We start from the raw sequence: 17,354 nt of genomic DNA on the forward strand, positions 1-17,354 counted from the left end.
TTTTGATTTTTATTATTATTTTATTTTTATAGGGTCATTTTTATTTCAATTTAACCCAATTGAAATATTTATATTACATGGATCTTCATTTTCTTTATTTTTTCTTTTTTTTTTTTTAAATATAATTTGACTTAGTGAAAATTCATAGCATTACAACATTTTTATATACTAAGAAAAAACTCTTCCGAACAATAAATATATAATTTAATTAATTTTTATGATTTTGTTTAATTTTTATAATAAATAAATTAATTAATTTTTATATCATAAAACACATTTTATTATAAATAAATTAATATCTGTACCATTTACCAATTATTTAATTTATATAATTACATTAATAATAAAAATAAATTAATATAATTTTTAACCAATAAAATAAAATTTATATAATTTAATTCTAATTTCCCTACCTTATAGTCAAATTTCTCACAAAATATACCCTTCTATCTAATATATTCTAGGCATCCCATCATTAATTTTCTAACTCCACCAAATTACAATAATAAATTAAAAATAAATTAATATATTTCCCTCAATCAGCATTATATGGACAAAGTGGGAACCTATCAAATTGGGAGGAAGAAAGGCTGCAGTGAGATGGCCAACGCTGAGAGCTTCTTCTGCTCTGGAAATGAAACCATTGACATTGTGGTCGTTGGCGGCGGCGTTGCAGGGCTGGCCACAGCCATTGCCCTCCACAGGTCCAGCTTATCTTGTCTCATTTCTCAGCTTAAAAATGTACCAATAATACTGTGGTTATAATGGTTATGAATAAAAATTGAATGACCCCACCCTGGTGGATGCATGCATACAGGATCGGCCTTAAGAGCGTGGTGCTGGAGCGCTCTGACTCTCTTCGAGCTACCGGTACGGCCTTGGTTATGTGGCCCAACGCTTGGAAAGCACTTGACGCTCTTGGCATAGCAGACACCCTTCGTCCAAATTACCCTCTGCTTGATGGGTAATATGCTAATATTGCCAATTTCATTTTCATCTGTTTTGAAGATAAGATATCCATTAATCATGGTGTTTCGCTGTATTGCTGATCATGCAGGATACGGGGTTTCTCAAATTGCTCTGGTGTCCAAAAAGATATTCAGCTTATTAAAGACCGCACAGGGTAAATAAATTTGATTTATATTATCATTTGAAACATGAAATGGAAGAAAACAAGTTATACTCAGCCGATTATGTCAGTTTTGATTTTGTTCATAATTTTCAACCTGTTCAGTATGAATTGCGTGGAATCCCGGTGCATAGAAAGAAGCGTGCTTCTGGAAACACTAGCTAAAGCGTTGCCCGATGGTAGTATCAGATTCAACTCTAAACTTATTTCCATTCATAAAAAAACCGGCTCTCCTTTCACCACATTAGAGTTCACAAACGGAACATCCATCACAGCCAAGGTAGGGTAGGGTTGTGGGTTTCAAGATAATTTATATACCCACCATTACCATTTTGTTTTGATGATTTCCAAATCTCTCTGCGTTGTTTAAAACTGATGTGATGTGGTGTTTATGATGATCAGATCGTGATCGGTTGTGATGGCGTGCATTCAATGGTTGCACGGTGGATTGGCTTAGGAGCAGCTAAACCATGCGGACGGGCTTCCTTCAGAGGGATGGCAACGTTTTCTCAGGACGGTCACACATTAGACAAAAAGTTTGTACTAACAGTGGGTAAGGGGGTGAGGGCAGGAATCGTTCCGTGCACAGACAAACAAGTGTATTGGTTTATAACCAGGAAAGCACAACCACAAGGTAACCCACATCATGAATTCAGTTTATTTATTACGCAGGCGGTTCCATTTCAATTAATTTATCATCGATAGCAGCAACAGGTTGTGCTGACACGTCTAATTCCACAGATGCTCATGTATCGCACGATCTCGAAACACTCAAATCCGCAGCGTTAGAGGCGGTGAGAGATTTGCCCAAACCCATTGGAGAGTTAATAAATGTTGGGATTTTTTTTGTAGGGGAAAATACCATAAACCAAATAAACAAACACACAGAGGCAATGCTCTGTTTCTACCCTTTCAAGATCTTTTGTGCAGAAGAAGACTTAAAAAAAATCACAGAGAGACAGAGTATTTCAACACCATAAAAGATTTCTGAGAAATTACTGGGTTAACTGCTGTAAATCCCTTTTTACATTCACTGCAGTGAAAACAACTTACTGCTGTAATAAAAGTTTACATAAGTTTACTGCTGTAAACAAAATTCACACAGACTTACAAAAAAAAACTTCACCATTTTCTTTATGCACTGCTTGTGCAAAAACCACACACGGTTTTCTTACAACTCCAAAAATTACATCACCTGGTTCTTCTCATTTTACACACTGCTGTGTGTTTTTCTTTTACTGCTCCATCATTCTTTTTTTTTACGCTGCTGTGAAAACACTCTGTTTCCAACCATGTGCGATACATCCATAAAAAAAAGGTCAACACACTCAAAACATAAAATTATTACATACGACTTTTTTTTAATACATGCCGTATAAAAAAAAATATATAAAAAACATATATTATACATGCCCATACTTATATTAAAAGCATCTACCTAAAAGCTACGAACAACACATAAATTCATTAAATTCTTTCATACGGCGGTCAACCCATAAATCTTTTACTCCACGCATGAGTTTTAATTTGATGTAGGCCCGTGTGCAGGTTTAATCAATCAACGGCTGAAAGGAGTGGTGCAGATCGAACGGCGAAAATGATATCGGAAGGCCAACAAGTGCTGAACATTAACCCCCGAGATTCTTACGTTGCGTTACGTCAGGGGTCAACCACGCGTCAGCTCCATATTTTCTCGGAGCTCCTTGCCGGATTATTCCTTCTGCCTGAAATCAACCCGAGAGCTTTCCGGCGGATTAGCTGACCGGTTTCTGGCAGCTGCGTTGAAATTAGATTTCAACACTCCCCTTTAATTTCAACAGCTGGGCATTCGGTCATACCGAGACACTTTCTCAAAAATTCAAAGCTCTTCTGATCAAGTGGCTTTGTCAAGATGTCTGCTACCTGTTCTTGAGTCCTGCAATGTTCTAGGACAATTTCTCCATTGTTCACCAATTCTCTGACGTAGTGAAACCTTGTATCAATGTGTTTCGTTCTCTTATGAAACACCGAATTCTTTGACAATGCAATAGCTGAGCTATTGTCACAAAAAATCACTGTCGCTTTTGCCTGCTCTTGGCCTAAGCTTCTCAACATTCTTCTCATCCACACTGCTTGACATGCTGCTGCTGTAGCTGCCACATATTCAGCCTCTGCTGTAGACAATGCTACAATGGACTGCTTCTTAGAAGCCCATGAAATGGCTCCTGAACCCATATTAAAAACATAACCGGAAGTGCTCTTCTGATCATCTACACTTCCAGCCCAATCGCTATCTGTGTACCCAACCAAATCTGAATGTTCTGAGGCATGATATAAAATTCCAAACATTTTGGTACCTTTGACATACCTCAAAATTCTCTTTGCTGCCTGCCAATGTGCCTCCTTCGGCCTCTCCATGAACCTGGAAATTAAACTAACAGCATACATTAAATCAGGCCTAGTTGCTGTTAAATACATAAGGCTGCCCACAATACTTTTATACAAGCTAGGATCAAAATCCTTGCTGTTGTCCTCTCTGCTGAGCTTTAATCCCATTACTGTGGGAGTGATGGCTGCCTTGCATTCTTGCATGTTAAATCTGTCCAAAACTTGATTTACATATCTTGCTTGAGATATAAAAATTCCTTTTTCATTTTGATCTACTTCTATGCCTAAGAAGTATCTCAACAAACCCATGTCAGTCATTTCAAATTCATCCTTCATGACTGATTTAAAATTCTCAATAAGATAAACATCATTTCCAGCGAAAATAACATCATCTACATACAAGACAACAATTAAAATTTTACCATCCTTTTCCTTGATGTAGACTGTGGGTTCTCCTTCACATTTGTCAAATTCATTGTCCAATAGATATGAATCTATCCTGCTGTACCATGCTCTTGGCGCTTGCTTCAGCCCATAAAGAGCTTTCTTCAATCTGCACACTTTGTGCTCTTCACCTTTCTTCTCATATCCAAGAGGCTGTTCAACATAAACCTCTTCCTTTAACACTCCATTTAGGAATGCTGATTTCACATCCATTTGGTAGACTTTCCATTTGTTTTGAGCTGCTATGGACAGCACTGCTCTCACGGTTTCCATTCTTGCAACCGGGGCGAAAGTCTCCTCATAATCTCTTCCATACTGCTGCTTGTAGCCTTTGACAACCAGCCTTGCCTTGAGCCTTTCTATCTTGCCTTCAGCATTGCTCTTGGTCTTGTAGACCCATTTCACACCAATGACTTCTTTGCCTTTTGGTAACTCAACCAAATCCCATGTTTTGTTTCTCTCTATGGCATTCATCTCCTCATCCATAGCTTCTATCCATTTCCTATCTTTAATTGCATCTTCGAAATGAATAGGATCATCAACATGGCAAAACAAGGCAAATAAGGAATTCATTCCTTCTTCATAAATTTCACTTAGATTTCTAAACTTCTTACCTCGTTCACTTGGTGTGCAAGTGCTTGAAGATGCACTTGAATTTCCTCCTTGTGGTGTGCTTGGAGAAGCACTCTCATTTATCCTCAATGGTGTCCCTTGCTGTTCTTGTGTTGGCGCTGTTGTTTGGGGATTCATTTCAGCCACTTCCTCTTCATCTTCATCATGAGACAAACAGTGTTTAACATTAACTGTCTTCTCTATGCTTCCATCCCAAGCTTCCTCTTCAATGAATTGAACATCTCTGCTGACAAAAAACTTCTTGGTAGATGGGATATACAACCTGTATGCCTTGGATTCCTCACTGTATCCAATGAAGATGCATTTCTCCCCTTTGCTGTCCAACTTCCTCCTTAGCTGATCTGGTATGTGTGCATAGGCCACACACCCAAAAACTCTCATGTGGGTGACTCCTTGCTTTCTCCCACTCCATGCCTCTTCTGGCACTTTGTTCATGACTGCTTTTGTAGGACACCTGTTCAATATATAAACTGCACAATGTACAGCTTCAACCCAATACTCATTTGGCAAATGCTTTGCCTTCAACATGCTCCTTGCCATATCCATGATGGTCCTGTTCTTCCTTTCAGCAACTCCATTTTGTTGTGGAGTGTACCTTGCTGTAAACTGTTTGTGAATTCCATTTTCTCTACAAAATCTTAGGAATTCCTTGGAGATATACTCACCTCCTCTATCAGTTCTCAAAACTTTTATATGCAGCCCGCTTTGGTTTTCCACAAATGCCTTGAAGTTTTGGAATTTCTCAAACACTTCACTTTTGTTTTTAAGGAAATATATCCAAGTCTTTCTTGTAAAATCATCAATGAATGTCAAGAAATATAGGCTGCCAGCTAATGATGGAGCTTGCATTGGTCCACACAAATCTGAGTGGATAATCTCTAAGGGTGTCTTTGCCCTTATGCTCTTCCCTGATGGAAAACTTTCTCTGTGTTGTTTTCCCAAAATGCAGCCTTCACATAGGCTGTCCGGTTTCTCTATCAATGGTAATCCCTTTACCATTCATTTTCTGCTCAATAAGTTTAGACCTCCAAAATTTAGATGCCCGAATCTCAAGTGCCACAACCAATTTTCATCCTTTGGCACGCTTTGGAAGGCCTCTTGGGTAACTGCTGCAATTTCATTTTTGTTTTTCAAATCTGCCCTGATCCTCAAAGGGAACAACCTGTTCCTTGTCATCTTCACTTCAGCAATGCATCTTTTGCTGGGTGGTATATCCATGATGGTGCATACATCATTTTTAAAGAAAACATTGTACCCCTTATGGACAAGCTGTCCAACACTCAAGAGATTACATCTCATTCCGGGGACATAGTATACATCTGCTATGGTTTTCCTTTCTCCTTGCTTTGAAAGTATTTTTATTTCTCCTTTTCCCATAACAGACACTTTACTATCAGTTCCTAGTGTGACCTCTGATTTCAAATTCTGATTTAAGGCTGAGAAGAGGGCAATGTTTCCTGTCATATGGTTGCTGCAACCTGAGTCTAAAAACCATATGTCCTCACTATGTGTTTCAGCCATGTTACAAGCTAACAGGACATTGTCTTGACTGTTGTTTTCTCTTGTAACATTTGCATTTTGTCTGTTGTTCATATCATGTTGTTTCTTTCTACAATCACTTGCATAATGTCCATACTTTTTGCAATAATAGCATTGAACATTAGATTTATCATACCTTTGTCCTTGAGCATGATACTGTTCTCCTTGTTGGCTGCTGCCTTGGCCTTGGTTCTGATTTGTATTGCTGCCTCTTCCTTGTGCATTTGTTGGGCTGTTCCTTCCACCTCTGTTCTGGCTTCTGCCTCTTCCTCTCTTGTTTCCTCTGCCTTGACCTCTTCCTCTTCCAAAGGACATCTGGGTCTTGAAGGCTTGCTCAAGAGATGAGTTTTCATTCCTACTCAACCTCTGCTCATGTGTTATCAGTGATGCATGTAGCTCATCAACTGAATAACTTGAGAGATCCTTTGTCTCTTCGATGGTGGTGACTATGGCATCAAACTTTGAAGGTAAGACCCTCAATATTTTCTCCACAATCCTTCTATCTTCAATAGTTTCTCCATGAGTTCTCATTTGTGTGATTACACCAATCACATGAGTGAAGAATGAGTCAATGTTATCTGACTCCTTCATGCACAGATTCTCAAAGTCCTTTCTCAGCAATTGTAGTTTTGCTGTCTTCACTCTCTCCATGCCTTGATAGGCTGTCTTAAGGGTTTGCCATGCTTCATGTGATGTTGTAGCTGCTGCTATCCTTGGGAATATACTCTGGTCCACTGCTTGATACAACAAGACAATGGCCTTTGCATCCTTCTTCCTATTGAGCTTCAGCTGATCCTTCTCTCCCTGAGTTAATGCATTGAACTCAGTTTCATCTGCTGGTTCCTCAAACCCATATTCTACTAGTTCCCATATATCTTGAGCGATGAACAAAGCTCTCATGGTTATAGACCAGTAGTCATAGTTCTTCCCATTAAAGTGTGGGAGCTGGGTGTTGAACATACCAATGCTTGTGCTTGCCATTCCTTGCATCTTGAACTATGGTTTTAAATCCTTGACTGTGATTTTTTTTAAAAAACTGACTGTCTTCAGCAATAACAAGAGAAATGCTTTTGGGGAATACCTGAATCCTTCGCTGTCTGAGTCTTCTGTCTGCCTGAGAAGTTTTGTTGCAGCAACAACCTTCTTCTTTCAGCTTCTTTAACTTTTTTAAAGAGCCTAAGCTTGCTCTGATACCACTGTTGGGATTTTTTTTGTAGGGGAAAATACCATAAACCAAATAAACAAACACACAGAGGCAATGCTCTGTTTCTACCCTTCCAGGATCTTTTGTGCAGAAGAAGACTTAAAAAAAATCACAGAGATACAGAGTATTTCAACACCATAAAAGATTTCTGAGAAATTACTGGGTTAACTGCTGTAAATCCCTTTTTACATTCACTGCAGTGAAAACAACTTACTGCTGTAATAAAAGTTTACATAAGTTTACTGCTGTAAACAAAATTCACACAGACTTACAAAAAAAACTTCACCATTTTCTTTATGCACTGCTTGTGCAAAAACCACACACGGTTTTCTTACAACTCCAAAAATTACATCACCTGGTTCTTCTCATTTTACACACTGCTGTGTGTTTTTCTTTTACTGCTCCATCATTCTTTTTTTACGCTGCTGTGAAAACACTCTGTTTCCAACCATGTGCGATACATCCATAAAAAAAAGGTCAACACACTCAAAACATAAAATTATTACATACGACTTTTTTTTAATACATGCCGTATAAAAAAAATATATAAAAAACATATATTATACATGCCCATACTTATATTAAAAGCATCTACCTAAAAGCTACGAACAACACATAAATTCATTAAATTCTTTCATACGGCGGTCAACCCATAAGTCTTTTACTCCACGCATGAGTTTTAATTTGATGTAGGCCCGTGTGCAGGTTTAATCAATCAACGGCTGAAAGGAGTGGAGCAGATCGAACGGCGAAAATGATATCGGAAGGCCAACAAGTGCTGAACATTAACCCCCGAGATTCTTACGTTGCGTTACGTCAGGGGTCAACCACACGTCAGCTCCATATTTTCTCGGAGCTCCTTGCCGGATTATTCCTTCTGCCTGAAATCAACCCGAGAGCTTTCCGGCGGATTAGCTGACCGGTTTCTGACAGCTGCGTTGAAATTAGATTTCAACAATAAAGCGCAGTTCCGCAGAGACGTTGAATTTTGCGGATCTAAAGTGGAGGTGGTTTTGGCCGTGGGAATGGGACAGGAAGGCAAAGGGAAGAGGGGCGGTGACGGTTATTGGAGACGCACTGCATCCAATGACGCCAGATGTGGGTCAAGGTGCTTACTCCGCGCTGGAGGACGCTGTGATTTTGGCCAGATGCCTCTCTGCCTTAAATTTAAATTTTGAGGATGAGTGGAGAGAAGAAGAAGAAAGAATGATAGCGGAATGTTTTACGGAATTCGCGGCGGCGAGAAAATGGAGAGTGTTGCGCGTCACTGGAGGAGCATTTTTGGTAGGCAGTGTCATGGAGGGATACTCCTCTTTTCTTCGATTTCTTCGTGACTGGATTTGGTTGCCTTTCATCTCCATGTCATATATTCCTTACTTCGCAGCCTCTGACTGTGGGACTCTGCCCCTCCAATCAACTGCAGCAGCAGCACACGAACATGAATTGTAATTTCCATTGCAAATATAACTCTCTCTTATCGTCCATACGAACGACAAACAACATTCACAAAGGGCAACATAGAAGTTAAAGTGTGTTCTTCTTCTTCTTTTAAGAAGAAAAAGAAAACCGAATTCTGCTATTTATGATGAATCAAAGATACATTCCATACCCTGATCATCCTAAAAACAACTACTGTAAACATAGGCAAACTATTGAAGCTCGTCTGAGAAGACTGTTTGCAAAAAATATTTTGCAGTCTGTTAAAAAAAAAGAACTGACAGAGTCCTATGTTGGTCTGAGAAGACCTTTTTTAGCATTAACATCTGTGAAGTCAGTATATAAAAGTAATTTTCTGCCTTTGCTTGATCTCTCTAACCAATAGCCTTGATTGATTACTGGCCCATGATGCAATGAGTTCCTCTTTCGTGTTGGTCCATTGCCCAATCCGCAAACAAGCTTTCAGGAAATGATTATAGGAAAGTTGAATGGCAAACCCACCATCACACTAACCTCTTTAAGAGGTATCATAAAAAAAAACTACGCCATAAAAAATAAAAGAAAATTACACCATAAGGAAGGTAATTATACCATTAAAAAAAAAAGGATACATGAAGGTCATTGTTCAGTAAAGAGAAACTGCCACTCTTGCTATTTAGTCCTATCTCTAACTGGAAACTCTCTGAAAATTGCAAGCACTTTAGTCGTCTGAAACAAATTATTGGGGGGTTTACTTTTAAAGATTAAATGGGACCTTTGGAACATGTGTACCCATTTAAAGTTATTTCATAAGTTCTTATATCTTCATATAAAACAGGGGAACACATTGGGTATATATCTGTCGTTTCTATTTTACTTATCCTTTATTATTACATAATAATCAGTTGTATGATAATATCCGTGTATATTTATTTTAGTTTCAGGGGTTCAAGTAGCATTATCAATTATACATGGCTATAATTTAATTTTAAAATATAAATTTATAATATATTTATAAAATTATAATGAAATTGTATTTAAGTGAATAGTATAATTGTAATATGGTTTTGATGATAAACCACACTTGTTGGTTTGAAATTGGTTAGTCAAAAATTTTTCTTATGTGATTTTTACCGAAAAACTTTACTTAATTAAATTAAATTTTTTATTAGCAGTTTTATTTTTATATTTCACATATTAATTTATGAAATAATCATATACTCTATCTATATTAAATATAAAAAAAAATTATTATTAAAACAAATCATTTTCAACTACTATATAAAAGAAAATTTAAAAAACACACACCACTATGGGAGCAATATCATAACTCGTGTATTTATATTGGGGAATATATATTGAGGAAAAAATGACATAGTATATTGGGGATATATAAGGGTAAAGGCTTTTTATATTGACAGGTATAAAAAATGGAAGCTCAAAGTTAATGAAAAATATAAAGGGTATACAAAATGTTATTGAGAAAATGGTTACTCAATATCCAGTGAAAGTAGGGGTTCTGTAAATTAGCACTGTATTGGGTTTATATTGGTAGAGGGTTAAATAATGTGATTTTATAGAGGTATCTTCCAATATGTAGCCAAATTAAGATTATTGTTTAGTATGCCACAAATGCACTTGATATGTCAAAGGTTCATTGAGTGAAGCTCCCATGACACACACACGTAGACTTCATTCTATTAGCCAATGGTTAGAATATAATGACATAATTCTTATGTCATGTTTTGACACTTTGGAAACCATACCAACTACCAAAGTTTAACTCTTTTGAGTTAGAAATAATAAAGATAATAGAGAAAACTATTACTAGAACAAGTACTTGGCACCCATAATTGTTTATGCCATAAAGCCTCAAAATAAACTATTTTCCTAACTAAATAAGAAAAATCTAGCCATAATCATCTAGATCAACTAGAAACATCAATATATTATGTTTTAACTGGTCTTTGAAGAGGCATTTGTTGACTTACTTTTCTAATTCACCCTTCCATGTGAGCCATGCAAAAGTCCAAGCTTTTCAAGTGAGTTATGATGGTTGTTTGCTCCCTCTTAATGTCATTTAAGAGCTGGATTATTTCATTTCTTGTACCATTTTGATTTGCAAGGACCTTTCCTAAAAGGCCTTTAACCTTCCAATATAAGTCTATTGTTTGGAGGTCATGGTTTTGTGTTCCTCTAATATAACTAGGGTCTAGAGTCCAATCTGCCACTTCAACCTAAACCTTTGAAGGGGTGTGAGAGTGATAAAGCCACACATAAGGACTAGCTCTGGAAAAGGATTTAGAGCCACCAAGGGCTCCACAACCATTGGTGCCTTGTCTAGAGTTCACACATTAACACGACATCTCTCTAACGAAAGTGACATAGAAAATGCAGGAAGGGGGGGAGTTGGAGGCTAAAAAGCATGCATTGAAAGAACAGAAAAGTGGTTACATGTAGACAAATAGCAACCCAAGAATAATGAGAAAGAAAAAAGATGCTTGGTGCAAGAAGGTAAGATTCCACCAAAGAGAATGGACCTACACCAAGTAGGACCTTAGATCCCATGAGCAAGAGAAATATACCAAAAAATATAAAAAATGAAGGCTATAGCTCTCAAGACTTCATAAGAGACACACCATTCAAAAGTAAGAATCCAAAAGTGAGAAAAGGAAATAAAGATTTAAAATCTAAAGTCCGACCATCCCCCCATACTTGAGATTTGCACTAAATTATTACCAAACGATCACACAATCTCAATATGCACCTAATCAAATAATATTTCCTTCTGCTACTGACAATATCTTGAGATGAGAGTGGTCAAATATAGATATTAAAACATAAGGTAATCAACCCAACTTCATAAATTGATACTTGAACTTGACATGCACAATATAAAATGGAAGCTATTTTCTAGAGATGAGATAAACCACAAATGAAAATGAGCAAACAAAAGACCATAAACTTGGGAGTCTAAGGGGCTTGGACCTTCTCCTCACAAAGAAACAATATGCAACAAACCTACCTTCTTTCTAGTTTGAACAAAAGAAGAAGGTTGAGAACCTTCCCATCACTTAGTCAAGATCATATGTAACTATTCATCATTGACTGTACTAGAACTATCCTAAAAATCAATGACATTAATACTGGAGGTCTCTAGAAAACTAGCATAATAAAATCTTATTTAATGTTGCAAGTCTAATGTGACACAAAGACACATGGTGGAGGGTGGCTACCATGTCACCCTTCTTAATTGTGTGCATTGATAGCGGGATGGTTGTCCCATCCTCCTCGCTTCCATCTATCAACACTATCATCAAGGTATACATTTACATATGTTATTTTTTTCGAAGAAATATCTCGGAATATTCACTAGAAGGTATTACATCCCATCAGCTTATTTACAGAGCATAACCTCGACGGCATCAATCATAATTGATCCTTTTACCTCTCATTAGCGTGGTGCTTTCGCTATGAGAACTCGACCAATTGAGCTAACCCTCAGAGAAATATTATATGAAAATATGGATCAACACATTACAAGTTATCATGTCACTAGCAGGGGATTTGAACCTCGACGAGGAAGATAAATAGTTTTCCCAACCACATGAGGTAACCACATGTTTTTTTTTCCAAGGAAATATCGAGGTAGATCCACCCAAAAGAATCACATCTTATCGGCGTATTAGTAGAGCCTAACTTTGAGGGTGTCAAGGGGAATTGACCTTGTGACCCCCCATTAGAGAGGTGCTTTAGCGATGAGAACTTAACCAATTGAGCTAACCCTTAGGGCTATTTACATATGTTATTTATAATTATAAATTAATTAATTAATTAATTAAATGTTATTATTCAACATGTATATTAAATGAAAAAGTTACCAAAAGAAATATAAAAAAATATTTTAATTCAAGGACGTATTTACATATTTTATTTATAATCATGAAAATATTTTTTTAAAACATCTATATTGACAATGTCCATAGGGTGTAGTTTAATTGGCAATTGTAGTGTTATGAAGTTTTATGTAAACATGAGATAAAATTCAAATCCCTTAAATAAAACTATATATATATATATATATATATATATATATATATATATATATAATTAAATTATTTATATACTAATTTATTTATAATCATTAAAATATTTTTTTAATAACTTTTTAAATATTATTGTTCAATATAAATATTAATTCATGTTAAAAAAATTAATTAATATTTTTAAAATATATTGTTCAATATTTATATTAAATATAGGGAAAAATATATATTTCTTTTGTACTTAAAATTGCTTTACACCAATATTGAAAGAATTGCTTTGCACTGGCCTATTATAAAAGGCACTTGGGGTTCCTTCCAATGTGATGTTCTTTTCCATGGATGGTTTCACCCATTTTGTGTAGGTTTCTCTTCTATTGGAGATGGGGTTGTGCACGGTTCTCTTTTATTGAAGAGCACTGGCCTATTATAAAAGGCACTTGGGGTTCCTTGCAATGTGATGTTCTTTACCATGGATGGTTTCACCCATTTTGTGTAGGTTTCTCTTCTATTGGAGATGGAGTTGTGCACGGTTCTCTTTTATTGAAGATGGTGTTATGATAATGGTATTATATTATCTTACTCTTAGTTTTGAGTTGTGTTTTCTAAAAAAATGAACTCCAATATGTACATATTTCTTCTCTTCACTTCACTGCATACTTACAATCTCTTCTTACTCCTCTTTTCATGTCCCTAAATATGAGCTTCTCAATCCCATTCCTTGCATCATGATCCAATTCAATTTCAAAAACAAAAAATATAATCAACATAACGCACACTTGGAATAAGCATTTTTGGCTGACTCAATACTAAGCAAGTAAATCTTGTAAGACAGTATATCTTTCAATGGTGAATTGTGAGAATTAATTCAGTATAGATCGTAGATATTTCCGCCGAGTAATATACAGATACACATCTACATCTAAGAAGAATATGCATTGTAACAAAGTTTACGTTCTTCCTTTACAATACATGCCTACAAAATTCTGTACAACACAATTACTATCCATGTAATGCACCTAAAACACTCTCATATTTGCGTCCTGTGCTACAACGAATTTGCCAAAAGTTTGCATCCATGTGCATGTTTACACCCTAACAAGCATGTCTAGAAAGATATGTCCTTTGTAAAGCATCCATTTTCTACGAACATGCAAGTTTTTTACTTTGTAGTATTCTGCATTTAACCAGTGAGAAACTGGAGTGTACAAAAACCTTTTAACAATGTTGCACGTTCAGAAGTTATTGCTTGTTATGTATTTGTCCACCAATATCCTTATCATTATCATTTAGGTTCATTATTATTTCTTCAATATTTTTTATTTGTTATTTAATGTAATTAATAAGATATTATTTTATAATTAATAAGATAAATTTGTATTAAGCTAATTTGTTTCATCATTTTGGTAAAACTAATTAAAATCTTAAAAAAAATACAATTTTATTGAGATTTAAAATTTATATGGAAATTGGTGGACACTATTGGGTATCAGTGTCCCACAATCGCACTGCTCCTGAAGTACTCTACCAACATACTGTTGCATGTTCCAATTCCTTTTGCTGATGCTACTAATTCTTGGAACCATTTCCAACCACCCCAGCCGGTCATTTCCTTTCTTCCTATACCAAACACATAATTTCCATTAGACTAAAAGGAATTGAAACTAATTCAAATCATACCTCATTGGTGGCCTGCCAATAGGGTACACTTGTAATTTTATTTACTTCCTATCACAACAAGCCAAACTAGGCCTTCGATCAAATCATCATGTATAAACATGTCATATCTGATTAGCTCAAAACAAAACCATCATAAAGCAAAATCATAGATCATATGTAACCATCATAAATCAAAGTCATAAAGCACATGAAAATATAAAGCTGAAATAAAATAATGATACTTATCTTTCAAATGATTCTTTTTCTTATGCATTTATTCTTTATCCTTTCCGTACACACACTAAATCTGTTGCCAAACCCAACAAGCACCTAGTGCCTTATTTTTAAGCAACAAGGGAATCCAGAGACTAAACCACCTCCTCCATCAATATCAACAAGAAGGGTATCTCGAGACTAACCACCTCAAACCTTAATAGCAACAAGGGCATCTCGAGACTAACTTCCTCAACCCTCAATAGCAACAACAAGGGCATCTAGAGACTAAACCGCCTCAACCCTCAATAACAACAACAAGGGAATCTAGATACTAAATCGCCTCAACTCTCAATAACAACATAAAGGGCTAGACACTACCATACATGTCTTTCCCATCAAACTGTACAACATATACACATACAAAATATATAACGCCACACATACACCTACACTCAGTGTACAACACGACACATACACCTACACCCGGTGTACAACACCACACGTACACCTACACCTAGTGTATGACACCACACATACATCTACATCCGGTCTACAACATGCCACATACATCTACAACTAGTGTACAACACGAAACATACACCTACACCCGGTGTACAACACAATACATATATGTACACAACGTACAATATCGTGAATACACATGTTACGATACAACGACTGCACACTACTTGTAGCACCATACTAAATATACACAACAAAACATGTATGACGTGTACACAATGGCACATGTACACAACACTGCTTGCACAACATGTACACAACACCACCTGCACAATGTGTACACAACACCACATGCACATAGTGCCACATGCATAACATGTACACAACACCATGTGTACGTAGCACTGCATATCCACATGCCCGCGACACCATATATATAGAACACTACATATCCAACATGCCCACGACACCATATGTATATAACACTACATATACAACATGTACGTAACAACATATGCACATAACACTGCATATACAATAGGTACACAAAGCCATACGTACATAGCACCACAAATACAACACATACATAGCACCATAGGTACGTAGCATCGTTATATAACACGTACACAACACCATATATACATATCACCATTATACAACATGTACACAACAACATATGTAAAGGATACCATATATGCAACATGCACGTAACACTATACGTACACAGTACCTCATATGCAAGAGGCACACAACACTATATATGCAATATGCACACAACACCATAGGTACATCATGTACAAAAAATGCACAATGGTAGTATTGCACATCCAGAAACCACATTATCTCTACCAGGAAACCTTACTTCTAGTGTCTTTCCACTATCCATGCTTGTCCCAACATGTCGCATATCGCACTATTTTCATTCTACTAATGTATCCCTCATCACTACCTGCCATAGCATAAACATAGACATAGTATAAACATATAACATCAATTCATATCCACATGATACTAACCTCATAGATTTGTCATGACTACTCTTCCCACTTGATTCCTCATAAACCAGGAACCCCTTCATTCCATTCACCTGCATAAGAAATTGTTCCTCCACAAGAATGATTCCTAACAACCTTATCAGAGAACAAGATATGTACATACATATATACATATAAGCATTTGCATAAAACAATCATGATTCCTAACGACCCTGCCAAAAAACATCAACATACATATATACATATATAGACATCAGGATATTCATGAGCACAACATAATTACCAGATATCATAAGGTTAGGGTTAAGATAACTTCCTTTATCTATGCACAACATTGATACCAATAGTTCCCAACCTAGCCAAGGCATCTGACACCTCAAATCCATTTACTCTACCTTTCCTGTTAGCTTTTTCATGATTGTTATGTCACTGTCCATTTACACCAATGGACCCAACCAATCTAACTAGCTGTCATGCTCTTGTCTTCAACTACCCTTATACATGCACTGAGCTTCATCCAAGTATTGCATTACCTGTTGGGTTTCATTCAACTCTTCCCGAGCTCCATTAAATTCCTCCTTTTGAACCAATTCCCAAGACCCTCAAAACACAAATGGAAAGAACAAGAAACAAATAAGAAGAAAACCATGAAAAACCAATAATAATACGACACCATAAACAAAGTGGCAATGCCTTGCACCAGACACATCAAAGCCCATAAATCAAGCTCAAACAAATCACAAAATACTGAAGGAACAAAACTCCCAAAAAACACCATGATTCAAACCCATTGGTTCCCAATGCCTCCAAGGGAAATTCAACCTGAGCCTTCTTCAATATTTCACGGCAGTCTCTTTTTCCATGAAATCCCCTACATCCTACTTCCATAGACACACAATTGTCAATGTATAAATAAATATAACAATATATCGGTTACCTCACCTTGTTGTATCAAGCAAGCTACCCTGTAACTGAACACATCCATGCCATCTCTCAAGGGACTCCAATTCCCTTGATGGATCCAGTTATAACTAGAAACCAACTGTTATACCTGTCAAATACATGTTCATGAATACAATACATATCCACATAGTTTCAGACAAAATCAAGGTTAAGAAGACTTCTCATTTCCATGAAAAGAACTCATTTTTTTGGAACTGTGATTTCCAAAAATTGCCAAATGAAGTCTTACACAATTTATTTCTTTTAACTTTTACCTTGCTACAACTGAGTCTTACTATGTACTA

The 17,354-nt window shown here is 36.4% G+C and overlaps 1 protein-coding gene across 1 annotated transcript; it reads left to right on the forward strand.

Moving 5' to 3' along the window:
• The first annotated feature begins 553 nt into the window (after positions 1-553).
• On the forward strand, positions 554-9,039 carry LOC149168774 (monooxygenase 2-like). Its single transcript, XM_089426962.1, has 7 exons — positions 554-704; positions 818-964; positions 1,058-1,123; positions 1,235-1,409; positions 1,532-1,763; positions 1,871-1,962; positions 8,280-9,039. The coding sequence occupies exons 1-7, from the start codon at positions 601-603 to the stop codon at positions 8,763-8,765; spliced, it is 1,302 nt and encodes a 433-aa protein (XP_089283088.1). The 5' UTR covers positions 554-600; the 3' UTR covers positions 8,766-9,039.
• Positions 9,040-17,354: the final 8,315 nt, after the last annotated feature.

This window comes from Pinus tabuliformis, chromosome 4_2 (assembly GCF_031772625.1).
Source record: "Pinus tabuliformis cultivar Carrire ecotype Pingquan chromosome 4_2, CPIR1, whole genome shotgun sequence".
In the NCBI taxonomy this organism is placed as follows: Eukaryota; Viridiplantae; Streptophyta; class Pinopsida; order Pinales; family Pinaceae; genus Pinus; species Pinus tabuliformis.

Bases quoted from the DNA above. Each gene is read 5' to 3' on its own strand.
- LOC149168774 (XM_089426962.1), top strand. From the start codon at position 601: ATGGCCAACGCTGAGAGCTTCTTCTGCTCTGGAAATGAAACCATTGAC. The intron at 965-1,057 runs GTAATATGCTAA...CTGATCATGCAG, and splicing joins AATTACCCTCTGCTTGATGG to GATACGGGGTTTCTCAAATT. The intron at 1,410-1,531 runs GTAGGGTAGGGT...TATGATGATCAG, and splicing joins GAACATCCATCACAGCCAAG to ATCGTGATCGGTTGTGATGG.